This window comes from Branchiostoma lanceolatum, chromosome 10, assembly GCF_035083965.1.
Source record: "Branchiostoma lanceolatum isolate klBraLanc5 chromosome 10, klBraLanc5.hap2, whole genome shotgun sequence".
Taxonomy (NCBI): domain Eukaryota; kingdom Metazoa; phylum Chordata; class Leptocardii; order Amphioxiformes; family Branchiostomatidae; genus Branchiostoma; species Branchiostoma lanceolatum.
In genome coordinates this window covers 11,944,661-11,964,918 of record NC_089731.1, presented here as the reverse complement: position 1 = coordinate 11,964,918, position 20,258 = coordinate 11,944,661, and the positions used below count along the sequence as shown (strand labels likewise).

The 20,258-nt window shown below is 39.8% G+C and overlaps 1 protein-coding gene across 3 annotated transcripts; it reads left to right on the top strand.

Moving 5' to 3' along the window:
- Nucleotides 1–1,742: 1,742 nt before the first annotated feature.
- On the top strand, nucleotides 1,743–17,632 carry LOC136443586 (lysosomal-associated transmembrane protein 4B-like). 3 transcript variants are annotated; one of them, XM_066440872.1, is made up of 8 exons: nucleotides 1,743–1,892; nucleotides 11,282–11,366; nucleotides 11,957–12,014; nucleotides 13,271–13,344; nucleotides 14,243–14,359; nucleotides 14,824–14,901; nucleotides 15,433–15,566; nucleotides 16,751–17,632. In XM_066440872.1, exons 2-7 carry the CDS (start codon nucleotides 11,292–11,294, stop codon nucleotides 15,538–15,540), a joined length of 510 nt encoding a protein of 169 aa, XP_066296969.1. In that variant the 5' UTR covers nucleotides 1,743–1,892; nucleotides 11,282–11,291; the 3' UTR covers nucleotides 15,541–15,566; nucleotides 16,751–17,632. The 3 variants fall into 3 exon arrangements, with proteins under 3 accessions (XP_066296969.1, XP_066296972.1, XP_066296971.1); XM_066440875.1 differs by having other exon boundaries at nucleotides 1,747–1,892; nucleotides 15,433–15,519; XM_066440874.1 differs by lacking the exon at nucleotides 1,743–1,892 and adding an exon at nucleotides 7,577–7,704.
- The last annotated feature ends 2,626 nt before the right edge of the window (nucleotides 17,633–20,258 follow it).

Here is a 20,258-nt window from a genome sequence, read left to right as displayed (position 1 = left end):
TGATATAGATGGTAGCCACTCCTTTCTTTTCATCTATATTTCCGCTCCGCTCAAGCGGATACAACTTCCAAAATAGCCAGGTTAGCGGACCAAAGCAGAACTGCAGGGCTAGTCGGCTGCATCATTAGTGATAGTCGACTTGTCTCTGCTAGACCAAGGAGGTTATATAATTCACCAGGTTGTATTATTTCAGCCAGTGGGTACCCATGTGAGTAATGAGGCTGTTGTAACGCACTCGAGGCACCTCCTCGAACACGTGACGTCTCTTCCGAAAAACGGTGCAGCCCCGACAAGGATGCCCTTCCCGGATTCGATCCGGGGTTTCCCAGATCCAACTAATTGGAACTTAGTCTATATAACCTCCTTGGCTAGATCTCCTGGATCCGGAAGGTCTGGTGGAGGCTAGACTGGATACCAGGCAACAAGGACACGGCATCGCTGTGAATACAAAGGAGGTCCTATAAAGAACCTCCTTGTCCTGACATGAAATAAACAATGGGAACCTCCTTGGCCAAAGTTTGGCCCAAATGAACTTTAAAGTGATTTGATTATATGGATGACATCCTCTCGGAACCCCAAAACTAATGCGAGTGTGCGAATAAAAAAAAATGGCAAAAAAAAATTGCCTTCATTATGAAATCTACGTGGTCAGGAAGGTTGAACAAATGACTAAACACACAGAGTCTGGTATACCAAATGATAGATTATATTCATTTTTGTTCTTTCATATCTTCTTTGACTTTGGAATTGACCTTGGCATTCAACGATGTTAGTATACAGTCTCCGAAATATGTTTCTGCAACTTACGGCATATATTTGCTCATTTTGCAGCTGCTTTGTGTGATTTACAGTTAAGTCCAAAACTTCTTTTTTTTTTTTTTTTTTGGAAACGGACGAATATTGATGCGCGCGCGGATGTCATCCATATAGACATTTTGTACTACCTACGAACTTGCCATACATTGTAACGTACCTGTTACACTTGTTGAGCAATAAATTTTACTTACTTACTTTTATAATCAAATCAACATGGCCTGATATTGAGTCAATGTAAAAATGAAAATCATATATAGTGGATAAGAGTTTGTACAGTTTGGAACCTCTGTTAGTCCCCAATTGTCTTGAACGGCTAAAGTAGTGACAAAAGAAAGATGATGCCAAAAAAAAGTGACGCAAAGAAAGTGCACATAGGAGATGAACCGAAATTACTGTTGACGACGCGACCCCTTTCGGGAAGTTGTTGAATTGCAGGAGGCTTCCTTGAGTGTTGTTGTTTTCTCATCCCAGTGGTAAACTTGTTGTCAATAATTGTTGTCACAAAGAAGTCATTTGAATGGCACTTTGTGATCAGCAATTTCAAAGGAAAAACAAAAAGAAGAAAAGTTAGAATTGTAGGAGGAAAGAGTAAGAAAATAGATGGAGTTGGGTTTTCTTTTTTTTATCTCGCGGATAAATTGACTTGATAAAAACCAGGCTTATATCTGGCGATATCAAAAGTGACGTTAAGCCAAACTAGTCTTGACAAGAACCATGTTCACGGTTATAAACCTTTCATACCCCCCTCCCACGCCCCCTCCCCTTGCACAAATAAGGTTTGTGCGTTCCAGACAGCTTTGATATCAGATTGCTCCCAAGGAATGCCGAGTGCGTCAATCACATGTGTTATTCACACCAATCACATCACAGCAAAGGTGGCTTGACTTCAAATCGACCAATCAGAGTCTTTCCCGCGCTTTACGGGGGAGTTGGCAGTTTGTTGTGTGAAGAGGAGGACCCGAGTTGTGCGAACTTTCTCTCTCCGGGCCCCATCTAGACTCAGCTTTCGTGATTTGGACTCATCTGGAGTAGACTTGTACGTGCCCTTACCTGACTTTTTGAGCGTCGTTTGCAAGGTATGTGTGCCTTTTATTAATTGCACTTAGCGTCTAGAACTTATATACGCTTTTGATAGTTATTGCTTGATGGTATACAGGAATTCAACGTATGTATCCCATAGTAACTTACATGGCTTGCGCCTGTAATTGCTACCGTAACAATGGTACCAATGCTAAGTATTATGACGGCATGTGATAATCGTTCGATCTCCTCGATTATGTTGGAAGAATTGAGGAATTTGGCGAGTATCGTTCTGTTATGGGTAGTATGTGAGTTGCGGTGATATAAGGGGCGTGGCTGTTTATGGGCTAAACACCGGAAAGTTTTTATCATCTTTTATGTATCTTGAATGCATGAAATGCCTGCTTGATTAAATGGGCTGAATAATAGCAAAACATTATATTTACAAACATATATGAATTATAGAGGAAAGGATTGGTTCCTTTTTTCCTTCCGAATGTAAATTAGTGGAAGTGCATTTAAAGGCAGGGGTATTAGATTGGTTCCAAAAATATTTGTTGATCCAATCGCACAGGTGTACAACCAACAAGTGCATTTCTGTTACCGTAATGCTGCCGACGTTTCCCTCCCAAATACAGTTAGGATCTCAGTTAGTTTTACTAAAATTCAGCCACAGTATACAAACACATCCATAAGCTATACACATGCATTATCTATTCAAATCCCTGTAACTGTTCTCATCAAAATGACTAACTGAAACTGTATTTAATAGATGACATATGTTTAGGTCGCAACATATTTTACAGTAGTAGTATCATTATAAAGTAAAATAAAATACGCGGTAACATTATGTTTCAGTTCTTTGTGTGAATATGATATAAACCAACCGCTGTATTGACAAATCTGGTTTTAGACATGCAGATGATATTGATATACTGTTACCTTGTCCATTATTATTGTAACAATATAGTCTAGGATCTATTCTTGGTCAGCTTGAGTCAGATATGCGATCGTCGCTACCCTATGATATTCATTCATATCACAAGCAGAACAAGAAAGGAACACATGCATACAATCTGATTTAAGAAACCACCAAAGTAGAAAAAAACTATCTATACACGTGTCATGCAATGATAAATGTTCGTCAGTATGAAATTGGTGAAGAAAGCAATGAAAAACAATGGCGTCTGCAAAGCACATCGCGAATCGAGGCGGTCAGTCCCAGTCTGTCTTCTAATTTAGACAAGCTACACGCCTAGGACAAGTACTGGGCTGGTAGTGGTGCAAAACGTTCCGATAAAAATGGACAACTTAAAAGGAGTGAGCATGTGCACGATACTGTACTTTCCCTATCATATGTCTGTGCAATATGAGAGCAGTGCGCCCAGGAATTTCGTCGTAAAATTGGGTCGAGCCCCGAGAAAAACATCTGGAAAAGCTTTTCCCTCATGTGGATCGAGTTTGCTCGCGAAGTCCGGCTGGTAATGTAGGCTCGCAAGGGGTTTCCGAATATGTTGTTTACAACAGGGTACCGACTTGATATATTTGTGTGTGTCACTATCCTCGGTTTATCGGAAGTACTAGTAGATAGCTTTAATAACGTTTCTTCATACGTTCTGTAAGGAAAGGTCGTCATATTTCTTAATAATTCCTTTATTACTTATATTGTACTAAAAATAGAAATAATAAAACTGAACGTCTAGGAAAGCTGGAAGAACGGGAAGAACGTCTCAGAAAACTGGAAAAATAGGAAAAGTTAGATACTTAGAGATTTTAGATGTATCAATATTTTCATGCCGTATTTTATTCAGACGGTAAATGTGCCATTACTCCTTTGATACTCCAAGTAAATAATTAAACAATAACACAACCGCACCAGCATTGTACATATTTTGTTAAAGGGTCTTAAAGGAAACCCAAGCAATATTAGGGCCAGAAAATCGGATTTTGAAAGTCAATTTATTTTGTAATTTTTCTGCATGATTAGTTTCCAACGACAATATCACAATGTGTAGCAACGTCCATCATGCAAAAATACGACATTGATGATGTAATGCGAGAACTCACTGAAAATCGTGGCCGGAGTTTTTGTAGGCTCGCGAAACTAATGGGATCGTCGATTTTGCGCTGTTTCAAAATGCTCAAAGTATGAGGCTATTACGCAAATGTGCTAAACAATGTTAGTACATGTCACTACCATAAAGATTTCAGCATTTTGTTTCTTTCCATTTTTGGGCTCTAATATTGCTTTGGTTGTCTTTAACCTTTGTGTGCCTTTATCAGATGCCATGAAATATCAGCCCAACTTGTGATTATTTGAACAAGACGATCCTGAAATAGAATGCAGCCGTGTGAAACTTTCCCATAAGTCACCCCATGCATTCTTCACATCTTTCACGAGTACACGAAGCTTGCCGCGATAATGTTGATTTTGTATCAAAACAACATAAGCCTTTCGTTGAGCTCGTCAACAAACACATACTTGTTGGTATTGACAATGTTCACGTTGTAAACTGCCAGGAAAATATTTATGTGGTGTTATTTTCTGTGGTAACCAATTTGCTATGGACTATCTAAAACTTACTTGTACTGCTAATGCATAAATAGATGATGGAAAATGCGTTTGAACTAAGAGCATCTCACACTCTACCCATTCATAAATTCGACAATAGATATACTGTTAGTGTTATAATATACGTCTGGGGTGATCCGTGTTGTGGTGTGAACGCATAACCATGACTTCTTGTTTCCCGCCAAAACAGCGCTGCTACAACTTCAGTCAGAAACCCGATATTCCTTTTCATTGAGTACTTGGCAAATTTTGAAGACTATCCATTCGCCAGAGAGGAAACTTCCGAGTTCAGAAGATAAAAACCCCGTCAGGGTTCGTGCCAAGTTTCCATCCGTTTTGCTACAGTAGCAGTTCCCGCGATAACTGGCAGTAGCTCCAGGAAACGAAATGTCACGGGTCTTCTGACATTATCTACACTTCAAAAGAACCATCAAAAGGCGCAAAACATCTCAATAAATGGCTTTGTGCGTCTCTCAGTATCACCAGATCATGTGTCTTTACTTCAGCCTTTTCTTGCTTCAATGAACATCGACAATGGAAAAAGGCTGTGGTCAAAAACAAGACACTAAAGCGTGCGTGTTGTCCATCAATCCCTCCCTTGACCTTTGGCCTTGCCCTCTTTAGCTAAAGAAGGAAGCAGATGGTTCAGGAACAACTTTCCCTGGTTGCTATGGTTATCGGGAGACGTGACGCTGACAATGTGGCAGGCTCAAGGACTGGGGTTAACGTTTGACAGGATGAACCGTTTAGACATTTCGGGCTTTAGTACCTTTAAACTAGCCTCTACCAGATCTCTACCAGGCCCGCGGATGGCTAGAAAAATAGTAGAAATTGGCCAAATAGAGTGAATAGTATGCTGAGGGAGTTATTCGTCTATTTGGCCAATTGTTACAATATAGTCTAGAAACTGGTCTATTAAAGTGGAAGAGAACTGACAGAAATGATGTGTAACCGAGAAGACTGGAAGCAGAACTTTGCAGACCCTTCAACTCGTTAACTTAGAGTATGATTATGTATGTATGTATGTTGGCCAATTGCTACGATTTTTCCAGTGACCTGTGGACTGGTCAGCCTGATAGAAGCTACCTTTAAACCGAAATGAGGACATCGGCTGATATTTGGTCCAAGTATCTTTCTAAAACACCCCAATTAAGACTGCAAATGTGCAGTACACTGGGTTGAATGCTTGCATTTGGTGTCTTGTCATTTTTTGTATTTCGTTTCTGTCCAGACGAAAAATTAAGAGAGAGATGTAGAATAACAATATACGAGTATGTGGATACGTTGATGAAGGTTCGTCTTCTGTTGAAGTTGAAACATCCTAAATTGTCTTCACCTCATTAACATATTCAATTCAGAGTTCTGCTATAAAACACTGACGAAAGATAGAGGATTCTGTCTGCAACGTCTGTTCCAAACTTTTATCCAGTTGCTTGAGTATCTGTTATTTGGAATATAGGTGTATCTTATTTCAACATTTTCATTATCAAGTAAGCAACAAATTGGAACGAAAACTCTCTGCGAAATTGTCTTCGGTTATGAACAATCGAGAGGAGAAAGAGTTTCATATTGTGACTAAGTACAGTATATCTTTGAGCTTAGTCCGATTATAGAAGGTTTATCGTATCACGGAATACCCAAGGAGAACCTCTTACAGCTTTGACGTCCAGACAAGGAAAATTGTTACCAAGGCTACCCTGTTTTCTCAAGGGATTGGTTGTGACGATAGTTCTGTTTATTTTCACTTCTGTGTCATGTTTTCTTTCCACTGTGGTGTTTCAACATGCCATTCTACTTACTACATTCACTCCCTCCCTCTTTAACTCTTCTAGCTTTCATCGGTCAATTAATCGTTATCAACAGTTTGTGTGGAAAAACATCTGACGTGTTCAGAAGGGATGCATCAACACATTCTATCAGTCCATCTTATTCTATAAGCACTACAGGGTGCTGACTGAGTAAACCAGTGTAATTAGAAAAGGATACAGCGCGTGTTTAGGGCTGTGCCAGGGTGTACCCTTGTGCACGATTGAAAATTGATGTGCACCCAAATTTCTTTATCGTCCTGTATATACGTGTGAATCCTTGTTTACTTACAGAGGGAGTAGGTTGTGCTACGCGCAATCATCAATCAGTGGATTCGCGTTCTATTTTACAATCTTCATTATTTTTTCTTTGAACCTTTTGCAGGATACAGGCTAGGTTTAAAACAATTTCTTTTGAAGTTTTCATAGTTTAGCCGTCAGCACAAAAATTGAGGGTTGCTAGAATTTAAAGTATCGTAGCAAATGATGGGAAAACGTCTACAATATGCCCATGTTTGTGCCTATTGACTTTCTTCAATCGTAGTGTTCGAAGGATCCCCGGGACCGCACTGAAGGGTTAGTTTCTTACACCAAGATGTTTTTTTAGCAATAACTCTCTGCTTCCATTTTAAGTCCTCGGCGTATTTACTACCTTAACCCTTGTTTGGACCAACAGTGTCAGTGAGAATTATGGAGTAGACAGCATTTGTCTTCGGTTACCCACTCTGACAGAACACAGCAGAATGTCAGGAGTAGGCGTTTTGTCGAGTGAGTCACTTTTTCCGCGCCTCTTGTCGTCTGAATCATTTCTCCGGTTTCATGGGCTGATGTGGACACACCCACTAGTGCCAGTCCACAATGTACCACTAGTACACTACTAAATGTATTTTCAAGATCCACAGTTTCTTTCAAATTCGTCATTGTAATCTTTTGGAGATAATCCACCCAAGACAATTACGAGACGCTAGAACTTTCCTCACAATGTCTCTGTCTCTTTAGACTTTACTGATAATAAGATGTCCTTAGTTGTTCTTGTCCCCCCCCCCCCCCCTCTTCATATCAAATGTATTCAGTGGTACATCCCGGTTTGCGGGATGATAAACATGCTGCCCTGCTATCAATTTCACCGATAAAAGGAAAAGTCCAAGTTTTGCGTCTAGAGGGGTGGCTGGTGTTAGGTACTGTTGTTTGTCATCTCATATATTGCTGTATGTGAGCATTTGAAATACTAGATGTCTTCAAAATGCTTTTCTGTTGTCTTGCACTAATCAAGTAACTTGAGAAAGTATTCAAAATATCAGTAATTTAACTGACTTTCAAGATAATCCCCCCTCCTCTTGTGGATTTGACCACACCCCTGTAGGTGTGACCCCTGGGCCCAACCCGTCTACCACTTTCCCTGGTTCTTTGGGTGTGGTCTAACTTTCCCTTTTCAACAAACCGTCTTGTCTTGACTGGTCTCTCTTCGCTACTGTTTCTCTCCTGTTCCAAGTAAGTACGATGTCTTTCTTTCACGTCTCCCTTTAACGGTAAAATGTTCAGATTGTCGAAGAGACACAGACCTATTTTAAACTTTTAGAAAGGCACAGTTGTTTGCAAATAATTATCCTGGGTGCCACCCTATTTAGTTTACTAGGGCACCCATGCTCGCTTCCTGAAAAAAGTGGGGAGTCTGGAAGGCTCGGAAAACTAACTACGATGGCGCCAAAACTAGTAAACAACTCAGGATCCCTAACCTAAATTACGTCCGGATTGGCTGGAATTATAAAGATGTTAGAAATATTTCATTGGTTGATGCGTGCCTGAAGGTTTGACATCTTACATTTATCTTTGAAAAACTTCTTTAATTGAGCGATTTCGATCGCATATGTGGCAATGCTGTTTAAGATGGGGTGAAACCGACGCTGACAGTCAATCAGTGCTGACAGTCAATCAGTGCTGCCAGTCTACTACTAAAACAGTCATTAGCAGTAGATGCAGTAGACTTGAGAGTTGTTTTAGTACTTGCCTACATGACAAGTTTACGATTTATGATCTGATTGTGTCGTCTGTCGGCTCGTATAGGTGTGTTCTTGAAGCACTTTTCATAAAAGACAACGCCCAAAGCAAGGCACGTTCTTGTTCTCTGGAGCTATATCTGTGTCTTCCTCTGACCTTGGTAACTGTAGCGTGGGAAAGATTGGCGGGGGCTGGGGGCATGGTTGTTTGGGGAGTATGTGTCTATTCCTCTATGGTGTGTTTGTGTTCGGTCATTTTTACGTTAGACCGCTTGTCTGTCGTGTTTGTTAATTCAACGTCTGGAAATCGTGTTAACATTTTTATGGAATGCTGTTTTGACTTCAAGTACACCTTGCTACACTTCTGGCCAATATATTTTTTCATAGGGATTATTAGCAGTTGTCTTGTACCGTTTTACTATGCCGTGTACATGTCTATAACGTTCATACAAGCTCAAAAAGTGCCATCAACGTAGACCCGGTACTTTAGATGTGTAGCCTAGTTTGATCAGTACTTTAATCACGTTTCCCAAGATGTAACGTGTTCGTCCCATGACCAGGCTAGTCGTGACACTTGTAACGCGACACAGCCAATTATTAGCACCGAAACATACATAAAATGCGTACTTGAAACATCGTTGGATCGAGTTGCACTTGTGTGGAGTAAGAAATGTCCATATTCGGGGCGCGGGGCTGTGACATCTCATCTGCCCAGAGTTCAGACTCGGCCAAGTTTATGTAAGGATTCCCGCCGTTGCCTTGGTAGTGTGGATGTATGTAGTCCAGAGGTCATGAGATGTCGTGCGATACTGGAAACATTATCCCAGGCGAGACCTCGGCGGGACTCCAACCTCATTGTAGAAATCGGTCACGGTGATATTTTGGGCGGTTGGGGATGCTTTTCTGTTCGACTGTTCACAATATTTTTACTGCTTAATTCGTTCACAATTCTAATGCTTGGCTAGTAAGACTTCAATTAGTAATATGTAACACCTACTGTAATTTAGTTTCTTTAGAAGATACACTCAATCTTTTGTGTATATGGTTGTACTTTAAACTAACTTTTAGCAAACTTGTGTTCTAGACGATCGCTCGACACGATGTTCTTCTTGATATTATTTTTCTCTGTACAGTCGTCACAAAAATCGGTTCACAAAGGTTTTAAGAATCACAAAGGGCTGACCTTTGTTGTCATTAGTATGTTTCGCTACAAGAAAGGCAATGTTATTGACTTGACTAGAACTACGATAGAATTTCAGTACCTAGTCTAGAAGGGATCTACCCTGGTACTTTTTGGTTCCTCCCTTTCCCCTTGCCCTTGACCTTGTGATTAAAGCCTCGCCCCTTCCTCGCCAGTTTCCCCCGGGCACCGCCCTGTGAGATTCCGTGCCCCCGGAATTCCTCCACTTTTTAAGTAAGGCCAATATCACAAAGTATTAACGATGTAGCGGTTCGTCTGACGGGAAAGAGCGTAGGAGTAAAGGCATGGTCACTAAAACATGTGGTATTTACATTTGAGGAATGCTTTTTAGGAGAAAGCATAATTTAGCACGTGTACTACGGTTGAACACGACTGGGAAGGAGTCGCATCGTCCTTTCGGAGGGGGACGTAAAGCCGACGGCCCCGTGTGTGAAGGAGCTTTAGGGCGTCAAATCCCTGAACGTAAAAGAACCCAACAAACTTTAAAATATATCGAGAAGAGTAGGGGTGACCCGGTATGCTTGGCAAAAAAGATACGCGAGCCATAGCGAATCGAAGCCGCATTGCACTAGTAGCTAACGAAAAAGCGTCATGCTTCGTCCTTAGTTTGAGGTCCGACCGGTTACTAAGTTGTAACAGTTCGTAATTGTTCTTTTTTTTACCATGGATGTTCTTTCTCTCTTTCTTTATTTCTTTCTTTTCTTTCGATTCTTCTTTTATTGTTTTCTTCCCCTTTTCCTTTCTTTACGTTCGGCCACCCTTCCCCTTTCTTTGTCTTTGTCTTACGTTTCTCATCCTCAGTTTTCGTTTCTTGCTTTGTTACGCGTAAGTTAATTTTACGAACGTGTCTTGGTAGATGGACGATGGGTTAGACCTTCTAAAGTCAACCCCTCAAGGACACTTACTGAGCGGTCCCTAATGATGTCAATCCGGGCGCTAACATTTATGTTTTTGGCAGCCAGCCCCATCCTGCCCGTTCCAGGTCAAGCCAGATGCCACCGGCGTGCCACTGGGCCGCCAAAATTAGCTTGTTGTGTCTCATATGGCTCGCCACGGGAGGGCAGAAGGGTTAGCCGTGAACCCAGTCTTGTGGGGATGGCTATGTAACGTTACATGATATATTCGCGTTGCGTTTCTGTCCGTATATCGTTGAATATGGAAAGCTACTTGTACCTGCTAGTCAGTCATGAACTTAACATTGACCACAAAAACAGCCAAAACACAGAAGACGAAAAGGTGCATGAGGCACATGTGTAGCAATGAAGTACACCAGTGTAGCGCACCAATGTTGAGTTTCTGTGCGTTTCATAGTGTATCATGAAATGCTACCTACACCTTGCTAGTGAGCCATACAAATCAACCTTGACCACAAAAACAGCCAAACTACAGAAGACGAAAAGGTGCATGAGGCACATGTGTAGCAATGAAATACACCAGTGTAGTGTACCAGTGTGCTTATGATCAATCGATACGAAATCGCTCGACAGAGGAATACACTTATTGAAAATTTATTATCACTGTTGTTGTTTGCTTGTCTATCTCAATGCGCATACAATTTCTCGAAATAACTGATTGGAAATATGCTTTAAAAAAGTGTCTTCATAACAGATGGTAGTACGTTTAAACACTTTTCCTGTGACACATGAAAACTTAGAACTTGTTTGTTCTCATGATCAATGATTTGATTTGATTTTATATAGCATTGCAACAGTACAATACACGTGGGACACAGGCAGCTTTTGCTGGTGTCGTTGCCCACACACATACTATACCCGTTTTTATACCTGGTTGGAGTGAAGAAAGTCGTGTAAATGAGCCTATATTATGAGTGTTTATCTTGTTAACCGGCTTGTTTTTTTACCCTTCATAGGTGAACCAAGATGGCGGTGTTGAATCGGTGCTGTTGCTGTCTTAAGATCAGAACAGGCAGTCTGGTCACTGGCATATTTTTCCTGGTCAGTATTTATTTGTGCAAACTTTTTTTCTTTCAGAGAAAATGATAATCTTTTGTCAATATCAAGTCTTAGTCCTTGAAGGCGCATTCGCTCTTCATATGTTATGATATTTGTTGATAGATTAGGACTTAGATAATGTAATTTGTATCTATGTTATATTCTATCTGGCCCTTACCTCTTACCTCATGACCTCAATGTAAAGCGGCCTGCATGCCGATTTGAGCTTCTCATGAACAAACAAAGATTCAAACAAACTCTGCAAGTGCAACTAATGTCAAGTCAAAGGGAAGTTTGAACTTAAGTTGAGCGGGAGGTTACTATGCAGTGTGTGTTTTTAACAATGCACTTGTAAGTAATGAGGGAGAAATATGTTTCTTCGTTTTTATTTCTGACGCAAATTAGTCTCGATACAAATAGAAATAAAACCTGAGATACTAGTTGATTTCTATCAGTTTATTACATCTTGACTTTCGTATACGCTACCCGTTCTTCTGAAGTAAATCATTTCCAATGTATGACATTGATTGCACCATTGGTAGCTAATGTTGAAGATGAGAAAACTCTTATGTCTTGTTTGTCCCTTTCTTTAGGCCATCGCCATCATTGATCTGATTCTGCGTGCAGTTGGACTCGGCAATGTGCCCGGCGGTAGGTATTGTCCATCTTGATTAAAAGATACTTTTTTGATCATGTAAGCAATTATTTTGAAGATCACAACACGACGAAACCTGCAACTAGTTGTTTTACCAAATTACTTGTCTTTTCAACATAATGGAGACGATTATATGTACAGGATAAATACATTTTGCTTCTTCTTCAGGCATTTGCATTATAATTATCAGAATTTTTGAAATCCTTGGGAACTGAGTTAAAATTTAAAAGTTATCATTCTGTTGACCGAAATATCGTGGGAATAGGGTTCTAGTTGTTCTGCACTGTTTTGCGCGGCTGGTCTACAAGGGTCCTACAATAGTCCATGGACCAGGACCGTTTTAGTACCAACGAGAGGAACCAGTGTATGAATTTTTTGAAACCTGCAATAACCAAAGTATATTTTGATGTATGATGGCAAGTCTGCATGAGTAGATTTCTTTGTGTAATCACGTGACCAAATGACGCCTTTAAAATGGATCTCGCTTTTTGGGACTAGATTTAAAGGACTGGGACAAAACATAAAACATCAAAATCCATGGTAGCACTGGTCCCTCTCGGTGGTACTACATAAAATGGTCCTGGCTCATGGACTGGCAATGCTCGGTATGGAATTCCAGCAGTGTGACATACCGGTGGTTGGTTGGAGGGACCTGGGGCCTCGTTTGACAACAACGAGATGACCCCAAGGTCGACAAGCATTTGCCAGTCTTGAATATAAACCATCTGTGTAAACAAAGCGGTCGTACCTGCAGTTCAGTGAAGAATCGCCAGATGACGTACTAGTACTACTACTACAACCACCACTGCTACTACTGCATTGCTTCAGATCACAGTATACCAATGGTCCTAATCAAGACAGAAGATTTCTTGTTCAGTTACTTTCGGGTCCTAATGTGTTCTGTGTAATATCTCCAGCTCAATACCATGCGTAAATTGTATTATGATACAATTATTTCTATTTTCATTATAGTGTACTATTATTATACATTGTGAATTGTGTTATGATACAGTTATTATCATCATTATTATCACGTCGTAATACTACTCAGATGCCTTTTGATCACATATTCTTCGGCATTATACCTTTGTGTCTGTTGTATTCATCAGACACTACTTTTCAAAAATCATAAGGAAAATTTGCCACCTCAGGTGTTACCGATATGTAAAATCATGGTGTCTGGCCCATGGACTATATGGAGATGTCTGCATTTTTGTCTTTACAAAAAACAATCTTCGATTTTTCAAACCAGTGCTGGCTGGAGGTATCGTCTTTGACGTCATCTTTGCTATCATGTGCATCCTTCTCATCGTCGGCGTGCTCAAGGTACGTCATGATATTACAGTAAAATATGGGTTGGCGTTAATTGACAAATAATTTATTAGTTTTATGGTTATCTTCACGGAAGGGAATATATTGTTTTTGCTCCGTTTCTTCCTCTTCTTCTTCTCCAAATATATAAGGTCAATGACCTGGATAAGTCGGCAGTCACCATGGTTACTGATAAAGTAGTAAACTCCCTGTGGTTTCGATTACATTATGTAGTAAGTGGCAGGACAACTGGTGGGGCTGGTCGTCATATATATGAATGTGTTTGAGTAAGAATAAACAGAGCAGTAGTTTGTTAGGCTAGACCATGTCAAAGTAAGCATTTTATCTTTATAGTAGCTACTGTATTATCCGTTTCCGGATTACAAGGAAACTTACTCTTCAAGCAGAGGAGTGGTTCCGGCTGGTTTTTGACGTGTTTTTAGCCGTTTTTGTCGAGCTTTCTACTTTGTCATGCTTGTCTGATTGAAGAGTAGGAAACTGTTGCAGCAAGCATAAATAATCCAGAACCTTAATAACATGACATATACGCCCAATACATCTACACTTGAGGATTGTACATTTGTATATATACACTTGACGAATGTACATCTGATTAACACTGCAATTATTGGGCTCAACTAGTTTGTCTAATTTGTATACAAGTGTGCAAAAATGAGACAATATTATACATTCCTGACACAGCATACTGTTACGAACATATTGTTCTATTAAAGCATTAGCTTGTACAATATATTCTATAGATTATTTCTACTGTTAGTTATAGATTAGATTAATTCTTTACATTTTTTAACTATTAGAAATTGTTAAACTCTTTGTGCGTAAGTTGCCATACATTGTACCAGTTACAATTGTCGCGCAATAAAGCTCTTCTTGTTGTAATTTGTATTGACAGGACATTAAGTGGTTCTGCCTTGCCTGGGTGATATACGCCGTGGTGTATCTCATCATACTGCTCATCCTGGCCATTGTCTACACCGTCATGACTGTGGCCGAGTACATCGACGATGACGTAAGTGCCGTGTGTCAAAGTTCACCGGAAATCCACCCATCGTACTTCCGTTAAACAGTTTTATTGCACACAAAAAATATGAAATACGTTAAACTTAATTAAAGATAAGCGAAAAAGATGTTGCATTTCTTGGACGGTGTTGATACATTTGGCTTAGGGATATTATATAGGATAATGTCCTTGGTTACTTTATATATGTGCCTTGCGCATTTCTGAATGAGTTTCGTCTTTCAGGCATATGGACATTTGGAAACAAAGGGAGGGGGCTATCTGCATTCCTTAAGCCCCCCTCTCACTGGACCCACGGCCGATCGAATTGCCAAAGCTCTCAGCGAATTTCATCAACAAAAAAACAATCTTTTAAGTTTTTTGGGTTGTTGTTGCCTTGTTGTCATACTTGTACGTTTTGAATCAGGGGGTTATCCATAGTGATTGACAGCTGTTATGCGTTATGCTAATTGCAGAAGGGAGTGTCTCTCGGCGCCATGATTGGTGGACTCGTCATCAGCTGGTTGATCGTCACCATCGTCGTCTCCTTCATCGTGAGTTCCTCTGAGTTTATCTATCATTTTTGGCATTTGAGGAAAGTTTATAAATCAGTTCCATGCCATTAAAGGACTCTCAAACACATGAAATATGTAACTGAGAAAGAGATGGATATCGATAGATTTCAATTTTGAATATTAATACCTTATTTGCATAATTAATGAGAAAATACTATAAATCCATAAAATGATGGGGATTTCATTCTTGCAACATTTGAAGATAAGTAAATGTGGCCATTATTAGACATAAATCTTGCAAATGAAGGCCTCATTTACATAATTTATGAAGAAATGACAAGAGTTTCATTCATTGGACAACTTGTGTTATTTGGGTACTAAAGGTAATCAAATATGATTTGTGCAAGGTCCTTATTTGCATGTGGGCTAAAAAAACTAAAACATGAACAGAGACCACCGTCGCCATGGCAACGTCTTCTCACGTTGCCAATCTTGTTGCAAGAATATTCCAGAACAAGTCAGAGAAGGTGCCGTTTAAACAATGATTGCCCCCCCCCCCCCTCTTTGCAGGTATACTGCGTCATGTGCGTGTACTCCCACTACCAGAACCTGCGAGACGGCATCGTGGAGGGCGACGTCACTGTCACCCGCACTGAGGTAACCAAGACATATGTGTAATCAGCCAATCACAGACACGCAAACAGGTGATTGACAGGAGGGTTGTACGACGCGTGACACCTGCCTGGGTGAGGTGTGTGACGTGTAGTTGACATGCATGCCGGATCGGGAACGTCGTGGACTTGGATATGGTTGGAGAGAACAGAGCACGGGTGGCACGTTATTACAAAATAGATTTGCTGACTGTTCAGTTCTTGTCCTTAAACACAACTGATTTTCACTGGTGATAAAGCATCTTGCAGCAATGCAATAAGCCCATTCACGGTTCCGACTACGCATGTGCAGTGTCAAAGGGGAAGGCCCCCGAGACGTAAACAAAACCCGTCGGGGCGTTGTTATGCAAATCTAGACAATGTCGAGTCGAGCGCTGTTTACAAGCCAGGGGTCTTCACCTGTGACACTGCACATGCGTAGTCGGAACTGTGAATGGTTGCTGTAGCGTGTAGTGTGCAGACGTTATCTATCACATGATCGTTCAGTTGTAAATTATACACAGATACCGCGTAGTCAAATTTCTTTTTCTTTTTTAAATGATGATATGGAGGAACGTAACGTTATGTCTAAACGGAAGAAAGAAAATGTTTTCATCAATATGAAATTCTTTGAGGGCTTGAATAGCAGTACACAACATTCTTAGACTAAATGCTGACACTAATGCAATCACTTGCTCACTTAACGTTATATGTTGTAAGTACATATATTCTTCTTGGTAGCCCTTCTAGGTAAAAAAAATGACTAAGTTTATATAAACTGACTGAATATGACTGTCTATGAAGCAGAAACAACAAACAACTGCTGGGTATATCATATATGTCAACCTATGTTCCCTCTTACGTTTCTTCTTCGTGTTGCTTCGCTGTGCTTGCTTTCAGCTTGTTGCTTCTTCAGATAAAAAAACTGCTTTACTTTTTGTGCCCGTTTCTGTCTGTCTGTTTTTGCTTTTTTTTGTGCTCGCTTTTGTCTGTCTGTTTTGCTTTTTATGTGCTCGCTTATGTCTGTCTGCTTGTCTGTTGGTTTGTTTCTGCTGTTGTGCTGTGCCGTTTCAATTTTTGTTTGTCCTAATATTTGTTGCTTTCATGATAAGAAATTGTCAATTTGAGCAAACCTACACAATGCAAATCCTCGTCAATGGCATTCCTCCCACAAAGACACAAAATATTTGATTTTAGCTTCTTAATGTAATAAGAAACATGTCTGTGTTTCTCTTCAGGCCAAAGCTTAAGATGCTTCTCGAGTTTTGCAGTGGACGAGACGAAGAGTTCACGCCAGTCTCGTCATTTCACGCGAGACCTCGAGAAGTGCCTAGGAGGATTTTGGTGCTAGCATCAGCTTTACAGACTTTCTCTGTAGAAATGATATATTTTGAGCTAAAGGATTTATAATCTAATCTAGAACAGCTTTCTCTTCCGCAACTTTGAAGGCTATTGTGGTGATTTTTTTATTAATTTGTTTATTTTTGTCAGCTCAATGCTATTAACATATGCATTAGCCTGCGAAACTAGGCTAGATTATGTAACATAGACAAGTACAAAGGTCGATTGATTATAATTCGTAATTGCGTATCTAAGATTCTTGACATAAAATGAAATTTCATTTATCTCAATATGTATCAAAGTATTTCAAAACCGATTCGATGATGGCACTTATGTACAATAGGCTGTTCAATGTGTTTACTATAGACATCTTGTATTATTCGTAGTAATCTATAAAGCAGCCTGTTGTCTATTCGAAAACAATACCTTTAACCAAACTGTTAAAATCGAAGGCTTAAAAAACTGTTGCGTTAAACCTATGCCTATTGCTTGTATTGTATTATTGTTATTATGTACTTATACGCTATTATCTGTTGGTATTGTAGATGAATGATATATACACGTCACAAGTCGATACTCGCGGGTCAGAATCATTCAAACTTATGGCTCATTTTAGATATTATATCAAAGCTTGGTGTCTGCATTTTGTTGTACATTATGTGGTCCTCGTCGCCACTGTTCCAACACGATAGCTTCACGGCGGCACTGCACAGAAGTACGCCAGTACTGCGGATATCTAACTGTACAAGTTATAATAAAGGCTTCTGTTATGAGTGTTAGCAACTCGTGTTTTCGTCTCCATGGTGACATACGTTCCTAGCTTAGAGTGAGAGACAGTATCACGAACGTAAACAACACCGAATATAATTAATCATTCATTGTTGTGGCTGTCGTCCCTATATTTCCGACAAGACCGCAACGACACGCTCATCACATTCCACGTCAAAATCAACACATCATAACTCAATATAGGTTTTGCTATCGCAAACCTGTAATGACGTCACCTCTTCTCATCATACACCACTAATATTATGGGATACAAAATGGCAGCACCCATACAAAAATCCAACGAAACCAATACAAGTTTTGCTATCACAAACCTGTAATGATAGACCGGCTGGACACTAAATAGTTATGTTAGATACATTTGTAGTTTTAGTTACCGAATGTATGCTTCTTTGTTACGAAAAACACAACGCATTATTTCAGAAATGCCATTCCTACATCAAGCAAAACATGTTAGGAATTGTATCAGGAAGTCGACTTTTGGTAGTTAAGTCATGTGTCCGTGCAGTGATTGTGTAAACAAAACATGGCATCAAACTTATTCAAAGAACGAACACCGATAACGAGGAAATATCACAAGAACTTGTTAATAGAATTTCAAATAAAATGGGCATATCACTGACGAAGTCGTGACTACTGAAAAAGTGATGATAGATTCTCAGAAAAAGTGATGGTGGATTCTCAGAAAAAGTGATGATGGATTCTTAGAAAAAGTGATGATGGATTCTTAGAAAAAGTACTTTGATGACAAAAGACACCGGCATTATCTAGGTCATGAAGGAGAATTGGTTTAAACTGATTTTGCCCGAATGCACAGGCCTAGGGATCGTGATTTGAGTTTAATTGATTGAACAAATCTACTCATAGGCAAACGCTTCATCGAGTGTTTTCAACTCAGCAATTTTATAAAGGAGAGAGTGATATCTATTTATAACCTGCCACACCGAAACATGCTTTTGATACATGTACAAAATTATTCCGTTTCAAAAAGGTTTGTGCCTTAGGTATACACTCCCTGCCAAAGGCTATCACCTTTAGAATGGCTTATGTTACCTTTGTATACTTAGTGGCAAGTCTATCTAATGGTTTTCTGAGAACCCTGTCAGAAATATTGTTTGTAAGGAAGGCTATGAAATGCCATTGGGGTTAGAAGTTAGCATCTTGGCGCTTGCCTTCAACTGTATCGATGTGCACATGCCTATCTATTGGGTCAGGTTAATCCAATAGGCCGAGCATATGTTAATTTTTTATGACATTTAGGCTAAGTTAGGAACCTCTTACGACTGACAGAGCCTTACGTGTGACACTTCCAATTTGTGTTGGCAAAGCTCAAACGTTAGCAGTGCATGTAGGGCTCGTTCGCAGTGAAATAAGATAACAAGAAAAAGACAACAGGCATAAATGATGGCGACAGGTACAAACCACCTCACGTAGCGTACATGAACAGTGACAGGAATTGTCTGTCAGAGGCCGAGGGCCATGTAATTCTTGGAACTGAGCTGTTATGTTTTAGGCTACTTTTTTATTTATTTTTCGTGCCAGCTTAGGTGGCAGCCCCTTTTTAGGGGGGAGGGATCCCACTCGTAGCTAAAAAAAAAAAATTCCAGGCCATTAACCAATACTAATGTTATGGTGTATTTTTCGTTAAACACAATAAGTGGAAAATGAAGAAAACAATGATGGTACCCATACTTAGGCTCTTATCAAGTCGTAATGACTAGCAACAGCATTCTGCATTTCCATGAGAACGAACCATAGAGGCCACTGGTTTGATACGGTTTCCCATTCTTAGTTCTGAGAACCTAACATTCTCCCTGCTGCCTTACTCTGTATACATAACCAATAGAGAACGGGGTGTCAAACGGCTACTTCAGTGTACACGTGCTAAAGGTCAATGACCCACTAGTACACCCACCAACAACATCTACAGTTTGTTGAAGTGATGACATTATCGGTGGAGACGTGTCGCCCACTCATCCGTACCATTACACATAACGAAGGCCTCCGTTCAATCAAAGACACGTCTGATTAAGGGTATCACGTATCACACGTACCTGTTGTTGTTGACATTTTCACCTTTTGAGAGATAACTGTATAAGGATATGAAATTTCATCCTACGTCTTTTTTCTTTGTATAAGCAATTCACACATCGTTGCCATGACTACAACAAGTTTATTCGCATCAACTTTAATCAGTTTATAATGTCTAGACGTCTGTTACTTCAATAGCTTGGCAAGGCCGAACTCAAGGCAACAAGCTTTCAGAACTATATGTCTATTCAATAATCATTGTGAATATTCATATTCCATGTCAATGTTGTCGTATTCCATGTCAATATAAGTGTGACTTCGACTAGACTGATACCTTTCATGTAATTCAGAAGGTTGAGATACCATATACTGTTACAGTCACAGATCTTTATTGACACAACAAAAGTACAGCGACTTTCGTAAGGTCTACTACATCATTCTATACATACATAAAAACGAATAGGTGCATACAAATGAGTTTGATTACACACAATTATATGAGATATGTCGACATTTCACGTGTCGTATACTTATATACATTGCTTGTTCCAATGTCCAAACATTCTTTGATATATATACCTATCTGTA

What these genes read in the sequence shown, in the direction of transcription:
- LOC136443586 (XM_066440872.1), top strand. Translation starts at nt 11,292, where the DNA reads ATGGCGGTGTTGAATCGGTGCTGTTGCTGTCTTAAGATCAGAACAGGC. An exon ending in TCATCGTCGGCGTGCTCAAG is followed by an intron (nt 13,345 to 14,242) that starts GTACGTCATGAT and finishes TTGTATTGACAG; the next exon opens with GACATTAAGTGGTTCTGCCT. An exon ending in CCATCGTCGTCTCCTTCATC is followed by an intron (nt 14,902 to 15,432) that starts GTGAGTTCCTCT and finishes CCCTCTTTGCAG; the next exon opens with GTATACTGCGTCATGTGCGT.